Genomic DNA, 18185 nt, shown 5'->3' on the forward strand with positions numbered 1-18185 from the left:
TACGTAACCCATGCGCTGTGTGTGCGCCTGCATTAATCGTAGCCGATAAAGCAGGTAGGTATAACTCAAACACTCGCGCGATCGAAGAGATACGACACCCTTACAAGGCGAGCGGTTTATTCCGCCTTGTGACTTGCAAGAAAATATATGCAACCAAAGTGGACAAGCTGTTCAGCTGAGTTACGTGAATGATTGGGCCGTTTGGCTTTCTTGGTTTTCTACTACATTTATTGAAAACCATTGGGATAATGAGGAATAAACGTGTGTAGCCCTTAATTAAAACGTCCGCATTCACCAACGTTGTACACCTCAGGAAAAAACTGCTCCAATGATTTCTAACTTCTGTATACATGAAGAAAGTTTATTCCTTGAAAAGTTGGACGATAAACTACAGGCCGTTTCCAGACTGATCAAAAAATTTTACCAGACAAATGAAACCGCAGTTTAGCTCCCATCCAATCATTTTATTAATGATGCATTGTTTCAAAACACAGGGGGCTATTTTTCTGAGCTGGAGTTTATTACCGGAGTAGTGCACTTATGTAACAAGTGTGCCTTTTGGCGCCAACGTTTTCTTAATGCTGAATTTTCATTTGTGTGTAATCACGTGTACCGTACGATCATCCATGGATACAAAACTACCAACAGTTGGAAGAACTCTTTCTATTTTTGAATGAAGTTAGGAAATGTCTATCTTTAAATGCAGTGATGTGCGTTTTTGAGGTGATTTTGTTCCACCCGTAGGCAGAGAACCCTATTTCTAACCTTTTGGCCATTACAGTTCTTAAGTGGTCTTCCAGTTTTGATTTCATAACCATTTTTGATTATTGAGAGGAACACTTATGTAAACTCTGCACTAAGACGGGATTTGTTCGATTCAGTTCAGCCATCTGATTTGAACTACAAAACATGGCAAGCCTATAAATTTTACGTGTTGCTTGTTGCGGTCGCGGCATTTCAAAATGGATGCTCTTGAATTTTTGAAACTTGGAACTCGTAAGTATTACGCATATCCGCACTCGTGCTAAATTTCAGCGACGGCAATGTGCAGTCCTTACCACCTCACATGTACTTGTCACTTACTTCATTTAACGTTTCGGTGACGCTTACTAGGATGGATACAATGAGAGATAAAAAGCATGAAGTTGCCAACCACATGTAAGAAGGATGCCATCGCATGATGTATTCGAGGAGGTCGCGTGTGATATGCGTTATGTTGGTACGGGCAACCTGGCAAACTTCGTTGTGTGCATGATGAGATTGATGCATCTTTGAAATGCGTTGCGATACTTAGAATAAAGTCGGAGTAAAATTTCAGAATACCTTGTGGGGAGTGCCGCATTTTTTGGAAAATCGTGTTGACTGTTCGTGGGAGCTTTCCACGCACTGACTCCGAAAACATCCATTCGCTTCAAGAGGTTATTTCCATTTCTCAGGTAATTTCCCAGTGAAGATTTATTCCTCATCGCCGGTGAAGTTTTCATTTTCTGGGGAGCCCCACAATGAAAGCCAAGGCACTCTGGGCGGTTCGCGTGGGAATGCGCAGCGATTTGGTTTTGACTGGCCGCGTTGCAAAAATACAGTGTGATTAAACTTCATCAAAATGTTTCTACTATTTTCTCCTATTCATAAGCGCTAAAAATGCATTTTGAAATACAAAAGTATAATTATGGCGGAACAGGTACACGACCCCTCAAACGAGAGTGGTGTGACTGAGAACAAAAATACCTATCCTGCCAAACCCTATAAACTACAACCAACATCTGAAAATATTTGGATCTTCCTCCGGTGTAGTTTACTGCTAATTAGTTGGCCCTTGTTATGTTCAGCAGCATTTGCATCGACGAGTGGTGACGAGGCATTTTCAGGCTAACTGTTAAGCTCAGTGGATGGATCAACACGCATGCGTGGGATTGCTATTTCGACATACTTCCTATTCACGACAGATTGCGGAAAGTGATCTCCGGTTCATACTTACAAGACGGTAAAACACAAAATTGTGGACAATACCTTCATTTTTCATCCCAAACCGATATCTACTAAACTTTCAGGTCATAACTTAAACATATGATGCTAGTCCCCGTAGAAACAAATTGAAAAGGTTAAGTGTTTCAAGTAATTTCTGAAGCAACTATTATTTGAAGCTAATTGTACAACCAGTAATCTCATGGTTTAACCGTAAAATAAAGTTATAGTCGGCTTACAAGGGACACATTGAAACTAAAGCCAGCACTACTGGGTTATTCATCCAGCATACAGTTGCCTTTGCCAGGTGATTGACGGTAATTTGTGGAAAATCGAATGGGATAGGACATTATCGAGTTAGATAAATTCATGAAACTCCAAAACCTTTCGACACTTAAACATAAACAGGAAAGAATGGAAAGTATGACAGAAGATTGCCAAGCAGTTAGAACTTAATATCAGTACAATGATAGCATAGCTGTGTTGAAAATCCTGGCACACTAATTTCAGAGAACGTCGAGAATCGTTGAAGCTTCCATCCATCCACTTGCGTATGCGTTTTGCTGATGTGTGCCAGTTAGGCTAGTCTGACACGTTACGATGAGTGATTTTAAGTTCTACCACAACAGGTGTGCTTCATCCTGCCCATTTTTCTGCTGGTATGTTATACTAGATCCATACAGATTAATGATAGGGTGACACGATCACACCAACCCACACATGCTAACTGGGGCCTGATGTAAAATATCTGAGTTAATCTTTCCCCTACTCTGGGTAATCTGGCTACACCTCATCCCGAGTAACCACTTAACGTGAGAGATATTCGTGATTTCCTGCCCGAAGAAAGCCAGTGGAGGAATTTGTTTATCATCTTGAAAGATTCGATGCAGTTATAGGTTGTGCAATCGGTATGTTCGCACATTACGGCAGTCTTATTTAGTATCTCAAATAAAGCTATTGATTCGGGGAGATCGAGTTTTGGAAGTTAAGAAGCACTGTTTTATCGGTCGCGTTTGATCTTGACGGATTGCGGTTATCAGTGAGAATGGGTGCCCGACGCAAGAGGATCAAATCTTAAGTCCATGGTCAACGTAATCCTAACCCAAGAAAGCAAACTGTTGCAGCACTTATTAACTGACACAGACCAACAAAACAAAGAAGGATCATCAATCGAGATTCCATAAGCGTCCAAACGCGGCCAAGCTGATGTTAGACGTAATCAATCACAGTGGTCAAAAGTCGCTTTTATTTGAAATATTGAGGAAGACGTTGGTGCAGTGATCGAAAAAATATTGTTGCCCGATTCACGGTATGTGTCGAATGTCCACCCGCCCGAAGTGTAGTCAGTGGCAAATTCAAAACACTGGCTACCAGCAATTACTGACGCGATTGCCAGCAGAAACGGACTTATTTTCACGGAAATCTATGAGATTGTTGAATTTATCAGTTTGTCCCTCAGGCACGTAACCCAAATCTTCACCACACTGATTTACAACGCATTTTTGAGAGTGCAGCGTCACAAATTGTTTTCGGAAAATGAAGCTTAACAGCTTGAAACCCAGAAACCCGTAGAAAAAATATGAATATCATTTTGAAAATGATTCTACTCACGAGGGGTTTTCAACATACAGCTCATGGTGTAGTGTGTAAAATACACTGAAGACAATGCAAGTTGAGTGCATCGATGCGATGGATCTTATCCCACTCGGTGATTCCTCGGATAGATTGAACCACATGGAAAATTTTCATTATCACAACTCCACCATCACATTTGACGAGAGATTTGCCATCATGATATCAATTATTTCCAACAGAAACCATTGATATTTTTGATAAAATATAATATAATCGATATTTCAAAAGGCCGTTGAAAATGTAAAATTGTCAAAAATGCAACTGAATCTTTCTTATCTTAAACTTGAAAATGATATTTTTGCACTTTCGTCTGTCTTACCATTATTTCCGCACGAGAATTTCCTAAGTTCCAAAAATCCATTGACGTTCAGTAAAACTCCGCCTCAATTTCAGGTATGTTGAATGGGTATGTTGAATAGTCTATTTCGGGTGTTGGGTTTGGTGGCTGGAGATAGTTTTCGTCCACAAGACATATTACATCGGACAGCCATCAGCTCTTTATGTTTGCACGGTTTTATTCGCCCTCTTTGGCGGTAGTGATGGGTCATATTTTACATGTTGCAAATAAGTCGTCCCAGTTTCGTTAAGTTCTCGATCTACTTGCAAACAAAAAGAGGAAGGTATATCCTCCTGTACGTTATGACATACGACCTGCCACCGTTATCCTTGGTGCCATCTTGGCTAGCCAAACGCCAGCTTAGTTGACAGCACATCTTTCCTAAGAGCAACCCCATCACACATTCATGGATACTAGATGACAGAAGTAACATCACTGCACGGCTCTCATTCTTGTCTGAAAGTCGTTGGTTTGGGACTATTCAGGCTAAGGAGGCGTGAACAAATGCACATATAGCACATGACGCAGATCGTGGAAAGTTCGATGCAACTTTTGTCAAACTGAAATAACAATGTTCTCTGATGTGGTCAATTTTCCTTGTATAACACAGTATTCCCATGATAATAGTGTGCGCTCTACCTTAAGATGTGGGCTGAAATGGTAGTTGCCGAAACTAAGTGTTCTCTCAACTAGATTGTACTCTAATAGTCGACAAAATACTATGATTCATCACTGCAAATCCGTTGGTCTTCCAATAAATCTGACGGCTTGAAGTGAACCCTATAGGTATAAAATGGCAGTAGTTCTTTATTATTGGGGATAGAAATGGCGCTATCTTTGACGTTCCACTCACCCTAGTCGGAAAATTTATGTATTATCTCCACAAGTGGTACTACGTTGGTACACATTAACAGGTGGTGAAGGGAAAACGTCAACTTCCAGAACTCTAATCTTGTTGAGGAGTTCAAGGGTAACTTCCAGAATGCGTTTATACTTCTCTCCTGGCATATTTTCTAACTGACCGAAAGCGATTTAGCAAAGGCAGGATAAGGAGAATAAGACATATCAGATGGGGGAAATTTAGATTCGTCCACCAGGTTTGCAATGACATTGCCATTATAGACAGGTTTCTCCATCCAGTTTCATGTGGTCTACAGCGTAACACCTAATCATTCAGCCGTAAACAACTCAGGAGGAGTTGTATTGGGGAAATTTACCGTGTCAGTTTATTTTTATATTATTCTCGCTCTATTTGATTTCAAGCGTTGCAATCAAGTATCATCTAAATCTTATGCTTCACATGTTGGTACACCTTATTCCACGAACCAGATACTATGCGTGCTTTTAAATTCACATTCTTTCTACTGAAATTTTCTATTTCAACCTCCTGTGAGCGGATGCACTGCGTCAAGAAAGTACGCACGATAACGCTAAGCATATGCTTACGCAAAAGCGAGTACTGAAATATCATCCAAATTTCCTATTCACGTGGTCAAGCGAAATGCAACACTTAAGGGTCTATCGGTGATTTATCCTAAATACATAATACCACTAATGTACACAGTCTGTGCCTGGAACCGGATCGAAATGTTTTACAATGTTTGTTTGCTTTTGGTGTGCCAGGAAACTGAATGCACCTTCCTAACCGTTTTTACTTTAGTGGTCTGAAGTTGTCCGACAGATGAATATTGGACAGGATTTGCCCGTGATAATTTTTTTGTGAGAAGTAAACTATGGAGATGCCCTGAGGCTAGGAGAGACACCCAATGCATAGTATCTTACCTTACACTTTTCAGTGATATTCCGTTTGATGAACACTGATCCACAGGATGTATGCAGCGAATACTAGAAAGAGTAGGCGGAAAATTCCAATTCATGTTCTCGACGTAATAATTTTCGACAGTGCTGTGGTTCGCATGAATTCACATTAACTGATAAGCGTTCCACTGAGTGAACGAAGTTTGCTTCGTTTGACTCTTTGAGAAATGGGTGGCACACCGACGGGCTACACGATTTCCAAATTTTTGTTTAGTGGTTCGGAAGGTTTCTCTTAAAGGGTTACTGTGTTGTGGTGATTAATCCACTGTCCAGTAACGACAGAGAGTCTATTCGCAACAGCAAGCGCGGAAGGCCACTTTGTTTTTGCCACCACAAGGTGACTGAGGTTCTGTAGTACTAGGAAGATGTGGATGGACAACATAGACTGCGTTTATGAGTTGATCCGAGACGGGCGCATTGGCCGCTTTTGGCGGCATTGTATTTCATCCACCAATTTTTGCTATTGGTTGAACCAGTGGTGCAAGAATAAAGTGCGTTCGAAACAGCGGTTCATCTAAGGTAAAAAAGCAAGTAAGACAAACGACATGAAGTAGCAAGCTTTGTGGAACATCAACCACAAATCAACGTCCACAATTAATCAATATTTACATAGTTCTCTTCGGAAGTTTTGGCCAGGCTGTCGTCTTATCTAACGCGGAAATTAGCCGGACTATAACTGTCAAACAGCTTCTTATTCGCACACCACAGACTCAACGTTTTATTTTGGGTAGAATCTTATAGTTCTACAAAGCCTGCTACACTATTTTGATAGATAACCTGAAAAAAAACACTATGATGCTGGAATTCTGTCAGCCTTTTTCTATTCAGAATTCATTTTGCAATAAGCATCTACAAATTTTGTGACGTGAAGAAAATCATCAGATATTTTTTCCGGAAGTCAGGCTCAGGATCATGTCCAACCTCGGTTGGGAGTTGGTCTATTGTGGTGGCAAATCATTTGTGCGTCCAAAAGCTTTCAACCGAAATCACATGAGAGCATTACTTATTGGATTATGCCCTCCCTGTGGGCACTTTAAACTGCTGCTATAAAAAACACCGCATGAAATCGTATGAGTGCTTCTAAATCCAATGCGACATTAATCCTGCTAGCAGCAGGATCAAATTTTGTGCGTCAGTTGAAAGCGATTCTGATGGGTTTTTTCATAGATACAATAAAATGAATATCTATGTGCAGCGTGCTGTGAAAAGTAATTATCTGTTTGTACTAGTGTTAATGTCCTGATACGCATTCGTCAAGGCCGTCCAATGCGCTGTTCTAGACTGTTCTAGACTTTCGTTCACAGCGCCCTGCAAAAAGTGCCACTTCCATCTCCATTCTTCGCTCCACCTAGGCAAAGCAAGTCTCAGTGTATAAGAAATTTAGACTTGGAAGCAGAAAAATTAGTGTAGAAGACTGGTGTATATATTGTTGCATCGCTGTCCGCATGCTTGAAACTGGAACTGCTAGTATAATGACGCTTGAAGAGATGTTTTGCGACCATCACTATCCGAACCACGTTGAGCCCCTAATTAGTCTGATGTTTTTTCTCGGGATTGGCCTGAACTAGTGGCTCATCAGGTCATACTATGTGCGTCCTAGTCCCTTACTCCACTTACCTTATCTATACCCATGACAGGCTGTCCTCATTTCTCCACCTTCGGTCTTCCGGTTTGAACAACCTCAAGTCTGTCCATACTTTTGACAAACGAGTATGAGGCCAATGAGATGTAGTATTGATCGTGCTAGTGTTCTCCTTTAACAACTATCTAAAGGTGTGACCCCTGATTTTTACTGACTAAGCTGAAAACACATTCAGCTTCGGTCACTTTCATGGTTACTACAGAAATTAACGCATCACTAGGTTAGCTTCCAAACATTCACAATTTACACAGACACTGCGCCTAATTAGGCTAACTGATGTTGCGCAAAACCTACCTATGAAATAACTGTTTTATCGGCTGACGTCCCGGACCGCAAAATGTCACCGTATTCCGGTTGAAGGCTTACTAGGATGGGCACTTCTCTGAGGGGTTAATTCGACGCATTCTACTTTGTTATTTCGTGCTTGTGGGTTGTTCCATTTTACCAGGAGAACAACTAGTTCCTCAATTCGAGTGATGTTACAGGTGAAACACACCTATAAGTTACTCCAACCAGTGTTACAGTTGGCTTCTTGTTAAAAGCCCAAGGTGGACGATAAAATGCGGATGAATAAACAGTACCAAAGAATATACCATTGCTTCATCCCTTCGTACAAATCTGATCAACACAGTGCACCAATAAGCCATTCACACGATGGTTTTTGTTACGGTCAAGAAAAGATCCACTAAACTCTGAACGTTTCTTGGATGGAACAGCTTTTCTATAGTATCTGCTCTCTGAGAGACCATGACATGCTTCTTCGTTAAACAGGACAAACCTATCATGTTAAGACCAATACACCAAACACAAAGTTACCATGTAAACCATGTTTTTCGCTGATAAAAATTGAGTTGTTGTTCACATTGTGGCATTATTGAGCTTTGTTAATGCGGAGTTTTGTCTATCACGTCCAAACTGACTAAAATAAATCACGTTCAGTTTCATAACTGCCCAAGGCTTCCTAACTCAAGCTCATACCTTATCTAAACCATCATTGTCACTTCATGTGGAGAATCATAAGTAGAACAGTTTAAATGGACCTTGACACCGGAAGGCAGTTGAACGTCTGAGGTTCAAGGGATCTTGTTGAGTGACCTGATGAATTTTAAACTTACCCAGCCATAAGAATCGTCGAGTGAGTAAATTCCACAATTTTCCAACACTGGTTCATTATTCGCCCTCAGCTGCATTCAGCTTCGAATGAAGACCGCGATGGGTAGCATTGATGAATCGTTTTTCCCCTCAAGAGACTGTTCAGTTATTCTGCGAACTGATTTGGACATGACGTCACGGGGAGCAGTTAGTTCATCCTGGGTCATTATGCTAGCGATTTAATTGTAAACATTAATGAAAACGGCTTTTAGGTTTTTTTCTTTCACCCTTACGGTTATTGTGATGCTTTTGGAAAGTTGGTACCATGAACTAGAGGGGTTAGCTAATAATGAGTCATAATTGTGGACTGGTTAGGAGATTTTCAGTTACGTACACCCTATTCAGAATGACTGAGGTAGAAAACATTTTGCGCTCTATGCAACATTTGTTCATATTTATCAGAGGTGAAAAAAATCCGAGACATACAGAGATCATTTGTGATTGAGAATGCTCCTGACGAAGGTTATCTGAGTTGACTGGAACATTGAATCATAAATATTTTCGCGATCCCGGTTATTTTTTCCACTGATTCCAGTGAACAAAAGCCAATCAAGCCGTCATGGTTTCAAAAAATCGTCAATAATTTATCGATCTATTTTGGCTATTTTTTGCTTCTCATATACATGTGGGTGTGCCGAGTATTAAGGTAGATGATGAAAAAGTGGGTGGAATCACCTTCGAAGAACACACTAAATATATCTGATGGTTTTGGTGTTGAGCATTGTCACTGTGTCTTACGACCAGAGGGGTTCTACTGACCCTTAACAACAGAGTTTTGCAGAGGCCCCACAGGACGTATTTGTAATTTGCAGTGTTTTGCTTCGTACATGAAACTTAATAGTCACCCATGATTGTCTCAACCATAAAACAACTGACTGTCTTGTGTTGGGATGGTTGTTTCTCCCAGCCTAGGTTAGAGTGACAACTGATTTTTGTAGTACGAAACAGGTAATCGACCATAAACTGAAACAGTACAATGGTGCGGTTGGGGGCACATGTTGTAACATTTCCCAGTAAAAGTTGCATTGCATCCACAGCAATCTACTGAACGAACCGGCATTGTTACTCCACAGATCTTTATACGAAAATTTTGCTGTGCTCTTGAAATGTTGGGTGTACGTACAAAGTTTCGTTCCTTTCAGAATCATTCTATTTCATTATTGAACGCCTGTGGAATTTTAGGTAGCAGATTTAATGGACATGAATTAAGTTTCGTGGCTTCCCTATATAATAGAGACCTGATGAGAGCGTTCCCTGAAGGGAAAGTAAACTTGTGCAACCAGTATGCTGCTTGTGATATTTCCGAGATACACCGTAAAACCAAGTGCGGAAAACCAGAGGAGGGAAAATTTCAACAAAGCGAGTAGACAAAGCAACGGTTTTATCCGTAAGAAAATAAACTACAGTAATATCTGACTAAACAATACGTATTTATTTGACTTCGGTCATTCGTGCTATTCAAGCAAACTGTCACAACCCGTCCAATTAAATTTTCTGTGTCGTATTTCTTCTTGCTACCTTTGTGGCATCTGCATTAACTAGGCATTGAGTTCCACGCATCCAGAGATGTTGCAAATCTTGTTAAAATTTTGCGTCAAAAGATAAGTCTAAGCAAAACATGGACGGTTTTAGGAGAGATTGACATAAAGTGGCGGGATAACCCAATAATCGTCACAAATTTTGCGTGGAAAATCTCATCAATGTGATCCCAAGAATGAACATGTACGATGAGTGGAAGAGAGTTTGGAAATACTTGTGAAAATATTTTCAAAATCGTTGACATCCATGAAATCATATTCACTCACATAACCATCAATTTAGATCGGGACAGAAGAAAGCTAAACGAAGTTTTATTTTGGCAACGATGACTAATCCAATTCTTTATTGCCAACAAGTCTTCAAAGTGCACTAAAGAAACCAGTCGAAATTTCTCTAAGGGAATTCTCAGCTTGCCGCTATATGTCATTATAGGCAGCTTGCTGGATTCTTCCGTAAGGCCGTTTCCTTGGAGTCGGATACATTTTTTATGTGATAGCATTCACAGCAAGCACACTTTTCTTAATTACGCTCTTATTTTGCTACGATCTCAAAAATATTCTTCTTTGGAGTATAATGTACTGGTGCGAATAGTTCGAAGTAGTGTGTACTTTCGGCGACAGAATTTCTAGCCTCTGCTGCAATGATCTAAGACGTGCTGTACTGAAAATCCGCGGGGTCATTAAAACGTGTTTGTTGAACTATTTCTTGGTACTCATAAACGCCAAAATTTGCCTACTATGAAACTAGTCAGTAGGCTGACACAGCATCATTTCGGAAGGCCACGCTCGGACATCGCCCTGGGTAATTTGATGGCTATTGTGTTTTCTCATCATCTCGGATACACCTGTAAGTCTGAACACTATAATAAGAGGGAAGCACGAACTCGGCTCTTTATACACGCTCTTTTATGCAGTCTTTTATACTCTAACATTTACCTGATTTATCTAAGTCTCAAGTGTGACGTGAAATATTTGACTAAGGCGCTATTTACACTCAGCCTCGAAGTTATTAGTAATAATATGCACGTGCAGACAAAATTTTGAACACATCTTGCGAGTCAAAAACCTTTTCAACCGACAAATTTTGCCAACCTGAGAGCATTCTCGGGTAATTTTTCTGTTTATTAGGTTGGGTATACGCAACCCCCATGTTATAATTTAAGATGACCGTGAGGCCTGTTTGTTGTCAACGCAATAAGATCACGGAATCTTTACATGTCATGGCGTTCTACCGGTTATAAAACGTAATAGCTCATGACATGGGAGTGAGGTATTTTGAGATATATAGAAGCCTTAATTTTTTGGGGAGGGGGTGTAGTCGCGTCAAGCGGCGGCTGGTAATGGACATTGTTCTGTGCTCTATTCGGGGATTCCACTATTGGAGATATAAATTGTAATGTTCAGCTTTCATGTATTGAGTTTTTTTCTCTATTTGAAACGTATCCTATTGTGTGTCTTTTTCATTACCTTTTAGGCGGTTGATTCTCTAGGTTGCCCTTGCACTTTTGGGTGACCGACTCTTGTACTTCTGCGTTGAAGGAGAAAATGGAGATTTGACTCAACCGTAATTTTGTAGTTTTGCCACATTATTTATCTACTTCCTAGTAGAACACTTTTAGTTGGATAGTACATTTGGGAAAGAGGGGAAGCGACATGAGGATCAGCTCAGGACCAGGTAATCAGACGGAACTGGTGATTATTCATATATTTTGTGGCAGGGAGCTTTGCACACGAAGGAGTTACTGCCAAAGCTTGTAATAAAGTTTCCCTATCTCAAAGGAAGAAGCTTGGCCGAAAGCATCCCCTTAGAAGTCCCCGGATCAAACAAAAACGGTACGTGGGTTCCGTCAATGATTATGTGAAACGGTTCCATACCACAGATTCTGTATGACGAATGCACATACACCGGAATATGTTTTAAACTGAGCAGCAAAACCAGGAAAAGGCAAAGCACATCACGCAGGCGAAAACCAGAGCTGGCAAAAAATCGATGTTTTATTATTGCCTGCTACGAAAATTCCGCGCCTAACTCAACCGCCTTCGCTTGCGCCGATGTAACTTGTAGCGACGGAAGGCTGACACCGGGGTTGGTCTTCTAGTTACATTGGACATCTCTTATTTGCAGCGGAGATGAAGGTCACTTGGCCCGCAACTTCACAATGAAAATGTACAAACGTGGCAGTGTGGATTCAATGCCACATCAGCAATGCTGTGGAATGTAGGTTGCTCGGGTGCGCTGTTTGGTAGTTGGTCAGTTTGCCGAGCTCAGCAGTTGGATTGCAAAAGTTTCATCACAAATCGTGGTGACATCGTCAGTGCAATGCTGAGTGGGTGAATTCTTCCTCTTCTGCCTGTGATTCTATAGCTTCTAAACAGTATCCGGTAGTTCTGGAAACGGTCGTCGTGTGGTTTGATTGGTCCCCTTTGAATCTGACGTGGTCTCAAACTCCTGTGTCTGGTTGGTTCGTTGGATGCATTCAATTCGGCAGTTCTGTATGTGGTTCTTCTGCTGTGATGCCGAATGGCTTCCACCCGACAACAACTTCACTTCCTCTACGGAGGCCATTACCACGCAGTGTATCTTACCAAACACCACTGAACCATCCTGAGGCGTGGAAGCTCGCTAGACAGAACGGTAGGCGTATGATCAGACTGATGATCACAGATGCTCACAACCGACTGGGTAAATACGAGCGGGTCCTCAACGAACAAAGAAAAACATGCCTGAGAACAGTGGGGCTCGAAATTATAGAACAACTCAGTGAAGCTATTGATCGTAGAGTACGACACACTATTGAGAAGAAGCGAGCCACACTTGAGCGCAAGTTCTACATATTTACCAAGCCAACTGAGCACACCGAAAACGAAGCATGGATCAGGAACCTCTCCAGAAGACAACTCACGGCAGCGGAAGAAAACGTGCTTAATAAATGACTTAATTTCAATTTCAAGAATGCTAGTAATCTAGAATATCTGGCCAGTCTCGAAGCGGCCTTCAAATCCAGCGACCTCAATGAAGAAACCCAGCAAGCTATACGTCAATCCATTGTCCCAGCTATCACGCGAAACAAAACACACAACGCTGTATCCACCAAAGAAAAAAAGAGCGATAAACAGCCTTAAAGCGGATGAAACCATCGTTGTTTTGCCAACTAACAAAGGCAGAATAACAGTCATTCTTAAGAAAGCCGAATACATCGACAAAGCTAACGCTCTACTCAATGACACAACCACATACCGCCGTCTGCAGAACGACCAAACCGCGAAAATTACGAACAAGATGAACAAAACCCTGAAGAAACTCAAAGATCTTCACAAAATTACAGAGAAAGAATACTGGAGAATGAAGGCTCGTCCAGGAACACCCGCGTAAATCATTTCAAGAGTACTATGGAAGCAGCTGAAATATCTAGCCAATGGGTCCGAATGTTCGATCAACAATGCGGGACATTTTCTGTAGAAATTTAAAAATGTGAGAATCGAAGAAGACGAAATAATGGTGTCCTTTGATGCAACCTCACTGTTCACATCGGTTGATTTGAATGCAGCACGGACGACGGTCGCCGAACTCCTGGACAACCGCGGCACCATCAACGGAACGCTCGGAAAAGAAGAAATATGTGAAATACCAGATCCCTGCCTGACAACCTACTTTGAGTTCAATGGAGAATATTACGAACACATCAAAGTGGCGCCAATGGGGTCACCAATCTCTGGATTGATTGCGGAAATTACAATGCAGAAACTGGAACGAATCGTACTACCAAATATCAAACCGAAAACATGGGTACGATATGTGGACGACACATTCGCTGTTATAAAGAAAAATGACCTGCCACGAGCGGAGGAACTGCTAAACAACGTGATTCCCGACGTCCAGTTCACAATGGAAACGGAGGAGAACAACAAATTGGTGTTCATAGATGTACTCGTAACAAGGACAACAAACGGCCAACTACAAACTGAAGTACACAGGAAAAAACGCATACGGACCAGATTCTGAATTACCACAGCAACCATCCGAACTGTCACAAGCGGAGCTGTGTCAGAACTCTACTCAAGCGGATAGAGACACATTGCAACACAACAGAGGCGAAGAAAATAGAAGAACGAGGACTCTTCGAAACATCCCAAATTAACGGCTACCCGAGGAATTTCATATGGAGGTGCTTACGCGACCACCACCAAGCTGATCCGTCAACACAACCAGAACAGAGGAAGATTACACTGCCGTATATCAGAAACGTGACGGAGATGACTATGTCATCTACGGCAACAGGGGATTGCAGCCACCTTGAAGCCTACAAAGAAGTTGAGAAGGACTCTCTCGAAACCGAAGGGAAGGTTGGATGCTTTGAAGAAGAGTAACGTGGTCTACAAACTTGAGTGCAACGACTACGACAAACACTATGTTGGCCAAACGGAAACAAAACGTGCTACGAGAATACACGAGCACAAGGTTGCCAGCAGAAGACATGATCCAATGTCACTCGTCTCAATTCACGAATACGGAGAAGGACACAAGTTCAATTGTGACAATGTTCAAATACTTGCACACGCAAGAACAAAACCGGAGCGAGAATTTGCCGAGGCGTGGTACTCCACACAAAAATCTATCAGTAAACACATCGACATTGACCCAGTCTATCAGCGGTTACGAGCAAAAGAACCGCAAAGTCACGGGAATCGGAGCCAAGAAACTTAACGGCCACCAACGGACTAATTGGGTCAAAGGAAGAAACTCACGAAAAACAGAAAGCCGATGAACCAACCAATCAAGTGAACAAAACCTTGAGTTTCTTCAGGGTTTTGTTTACCTTGTTCGCAAGGTTCGCTCTTTGGTCGTTCTGCAGACGGCGGTATGTGGTTGTGTCATTGAGTAGAGCGTTAGCTTTGTCGATGTATTCGGCTTTCTCCAGAATGACTGTTATTCTGCCTTTGTTAGTTGGCAAAACAACGATGGTTTCATCCGCTTTAAGGCTGTTTATCGCTCTTTTTTTCTTTGGTGGATACAGCGTTGTGTGTTTTGTTTCGCGTGATAGCTGGGACAATGGATTGACGTATAGCTTGCTGGGTTTCTTCATTGAGGTCGCTGGATTTGAAGGCCGCTTCGAGACTGGCCAGATATTCTAGATTACTAGCATTCTTGAAATTGAAATTAAGTCATTTATTAAGCACGTTTTCTTCCGCTGCCGTGAGTTGTCTTCTGGAGAGGTTCCTGATCCATGCTTCGTTTTCGGTGTGCTCAGTTGGCTTGGTAAATATGTAGAACTTGCGCTCAAGTGTGGCTCGCTTCTTCTCAATAGTGTGTCGTACTCTACGATCAATAGCTTCACTGAGTTGTTCTATAATTTCGAGCCCCACTGTTCTCAGGCATGTTTTTCTTTGTTCGTTGAGGACCCGCTCGTATTTACCCAGTCGGTTGTGAGCATCTGTGATCATCAGTCTGATCATACGCCTACCGTTCTGTCTAGCGAGCTTCCACGCCTCAGGATGGTTCAGTGGTGTTTGGTAAGATACACTGCGTGGTAATGGCCTCCGTAGAGGAAGTGAAGTTGTTGTCGGGTGGAAGCCATTCGGCATCACAGCAGAAGAACCACATACAGAACTGCCGAATTGAATGCATCCAACGAACCAACCAGACACAGGAGTTTGAGACCACGTCAGATTCAAAGGGGACCAATCAAACCACACGACGACCGTTTCCAGAACTACCGGATACTGTTTAGAAGCTATAGAATCACAGGCAGAAGAGGAAGAATTCACCCACTCAGCATTGCACTGACGATGTCACCTCGATTTGTGATGAAACTTTTGCAATCCAACTGCTGAGCTCGGCGGACAGGCCAACAATAATTGCGATATGTTCCTCCACTGGCGTGTCGGGTGTTGCGAAATTCTTGCCATCAGTGGAGTCCCAACGTAAACTGGACGATCCCTAGAGAGATAATCTTGATGATATGGAATGCCATTTTCTGAATGTAGTGGGCTTCTCCCACTATTAAAATATACCTTTTGACTGAAGGAATTATAATATCCCAGGTTTACTTTGAATTCGAGCACCTTGTACACCTTGCTGTTCCAAGACAATTCGGTTCTAAGCATAATTTTGAGGATCCAAAGCATTTTTGTCAATCTAATAAATGCTGCTAATCGTTGGAGAGGTGTAACTCACCATAGGTCTCATGTACCAGTGAAGCTTCACTGATTTACTGGAATTACCACTCTTGAACTACAAAGTAAATTTTGGCAAAAGTGAATTTTTTTAATGAAGCGCCCTACCTATTATTTCTGAGGTGGTGGTTCCCGTACAGGAAATCGTAGTGTCTAAATACAAGCTGCTGGTGACGCAGTACACTATATTCCTCTCCGCGCGTAAAAGCTGATCTAAATTCATGAACCGGAAAATGACGTACAATAATTAAATTTCCTTAAGCCTGTAACTGCATTTGTTCAGGTTTTATTTTAAAGCCATGACGATGGTGAATCAGATTTTCCAAAATACTGAACTAATGTGTTTCCTCGAGATCAAGTGCTTACAAATTTCTTCTGACAAAATTGTCAATATTGACATTTTTTGCAGAGAGATTGCATATAATGCACAGTGGACATTTTTTGCTCCAACTTTCTGCTGAGTCTATCTCGATTTCTGTGGGTTATGTGTACGGGGTTCCCACAATATCTGGGTTGCCATTTAGGCACGAAAGGAAAAGCGACATCAACCTCCGGCGAAGGATTAACAGTCATATTTGTTTATTAGCAGGCTTCTGAAAAGTGTTTTGAATATGCACCTACTTGGCAGTTGCTTGCTCTTGCGCTCCAGCATAAGAATATTTTGTTTTCATCCAGATAATTAATGAAATGTGTGTTGGTGTTTGTGTTGCTACTAAGAATCTCTGACAACCAGTAGCAGATGTTCCACACTTATGTATTGTATAGCGAATTTTTTGGACCTCCAAATCACTAACAGAACAATTTCACGAGCAAGTTGTTTAACCGTAAGGATTCAGATTAACTCAATTTAACATAATCGCCTTATCCCTTCCATCGTTCGCACGCAGATAAGCACATTCTGCAACCATAACTTGACCCCCAGTGGAACCGAAGTCATTTCAATGAGCTTGAACGCGCAATTATGTGTTAGAATTGTTATGGATTTCTGTGGTGCAGATCTTTCATCAGTTCTCTTGTTGACTGAGTTGCTTTACAAAACATGCGCGAGCGCTTCCTAATTTAGCAAATGATCTGCAATGCCAATGTGGGTTCCGGATTTTGGAGTCCAGTCGCACTGCCTGATGAAAATTCCTCCCTGCTTGAGAGTTTCCTCAAATATCGTTGTCGAAAAAAGCCGTAGTAAACTGTCCTGCCAAACAGCCAACTGATATTTGTTTTGCGCTTATTATACACATTTATAGTGTTCTCCGTAGCTGGAGCAGCCATCGTAGAAGTGTGTTGAACGTTCATTTACATTAATCATGTGCTTGATTTTGTACCAAGCTGCCAAAGTGACCGTCTTCCAACGAGTTGTCTTCTGTGGCACAGATTTACTCACGAGGTGTGAAGGAAGCTGGCATATAAAGCAACACGTCAAATCGGAACACAAGCGTACTGCACTCAGAAGAATTCCGGTCTTTGCGTTTAACCTGGGGCCTGCCGAGAGCCCATAGTTGATTTACTATATGCAGTTAAATTCTGCAATTGTACAGTTTCCATTATGCCAGTAAGACATAGTATAGGAAGCATAACTCAGGGGTATCCCATCTTTACTTCCTATGGTTCACATAACCGATGTAGAACAAAGATTGGAGCAAGTTCGCTGAAACCCCAAAGGTTATTCAAATTCGCCTCAGTCGCCTCTCCTGTTTATTCTGCTATAGCTGACACAGATTTCACACCAAGATTATGTGGCTAGAGAAGAAGTCCTAAAACACCTAACAGAATAATCCATGAGTTACCTACATTTTAAACTATCTTGAAAGTGAACAAATGTCAATAGACAAAGCTAAGGACCAAGTTTATGACCTTCAGTTAAAATTACATACTGTACTCTGATGTTAGCCGTTTTATAAGACATTTAGTACATATATATATATATATA

General features: G+C 41.6%; 2 protein-coding genes across 2 annotated transcripts in view; both read right to left on the bottom strand.

Moving 5' to 3' along the window:
- The window catches only part of T265_06577 (hypothetical protein), a gene marked incomplete at both ends in the record, with an annotated part of 21516 nt that extends 6345 nt beyond the window's left edge, over positions 1 to 15171 (bottom strand). Inside the window, 2 exons of the mRNA XM_009171880.1 lie at positions 5720 to 5782; positions 14905 to 15171. Of these exons, the coding sequence (XP_009170144.1) occupies positions 5720 to 5782; positions 14905 to 15171 (330 nt within the window). The remainder of the gene's footprint in view (positions 1 to 5719; positions 5783 to 14904) is intronic.
- A 686-nt stretch (positions 15172 to 15857) lies between these two features.
- The window catches only part of T265_06578 (hypothetical protein), a gene marked incomplete at both ends in the record, with an annotated part of 38101 nt that continues 35773 nt past the window's right edge, over positions 15858 to 18185 (bottom strand). Inside the window, one exon of the mRNA XM_009171881.1 lies at positions 15858 to 16025. Within this exon, the coding sequence (XP_009170145.1) occupies positions 15858 to 16025 (168 nt within the window). The remainder of the gene's footprint in view (positions 16026 to 18185) is intronic.

The sequence above is a fragment of the Opisthorchis viverrini genome, assembly GCF_000715545.1.
Source record: "Opisthorchis viverrini unplaced genomic scaffold opera_v5_138, whole genome shotgun sequence".
NCBI classification, from domain to species: domain Eukaryota; kingdom Metazoa; phylum Platyhelminthes; class Trematoda; order Opisthorchiida; family Opisthorchiidae; genus Opisthorchis; species Opisthorchis viverrini.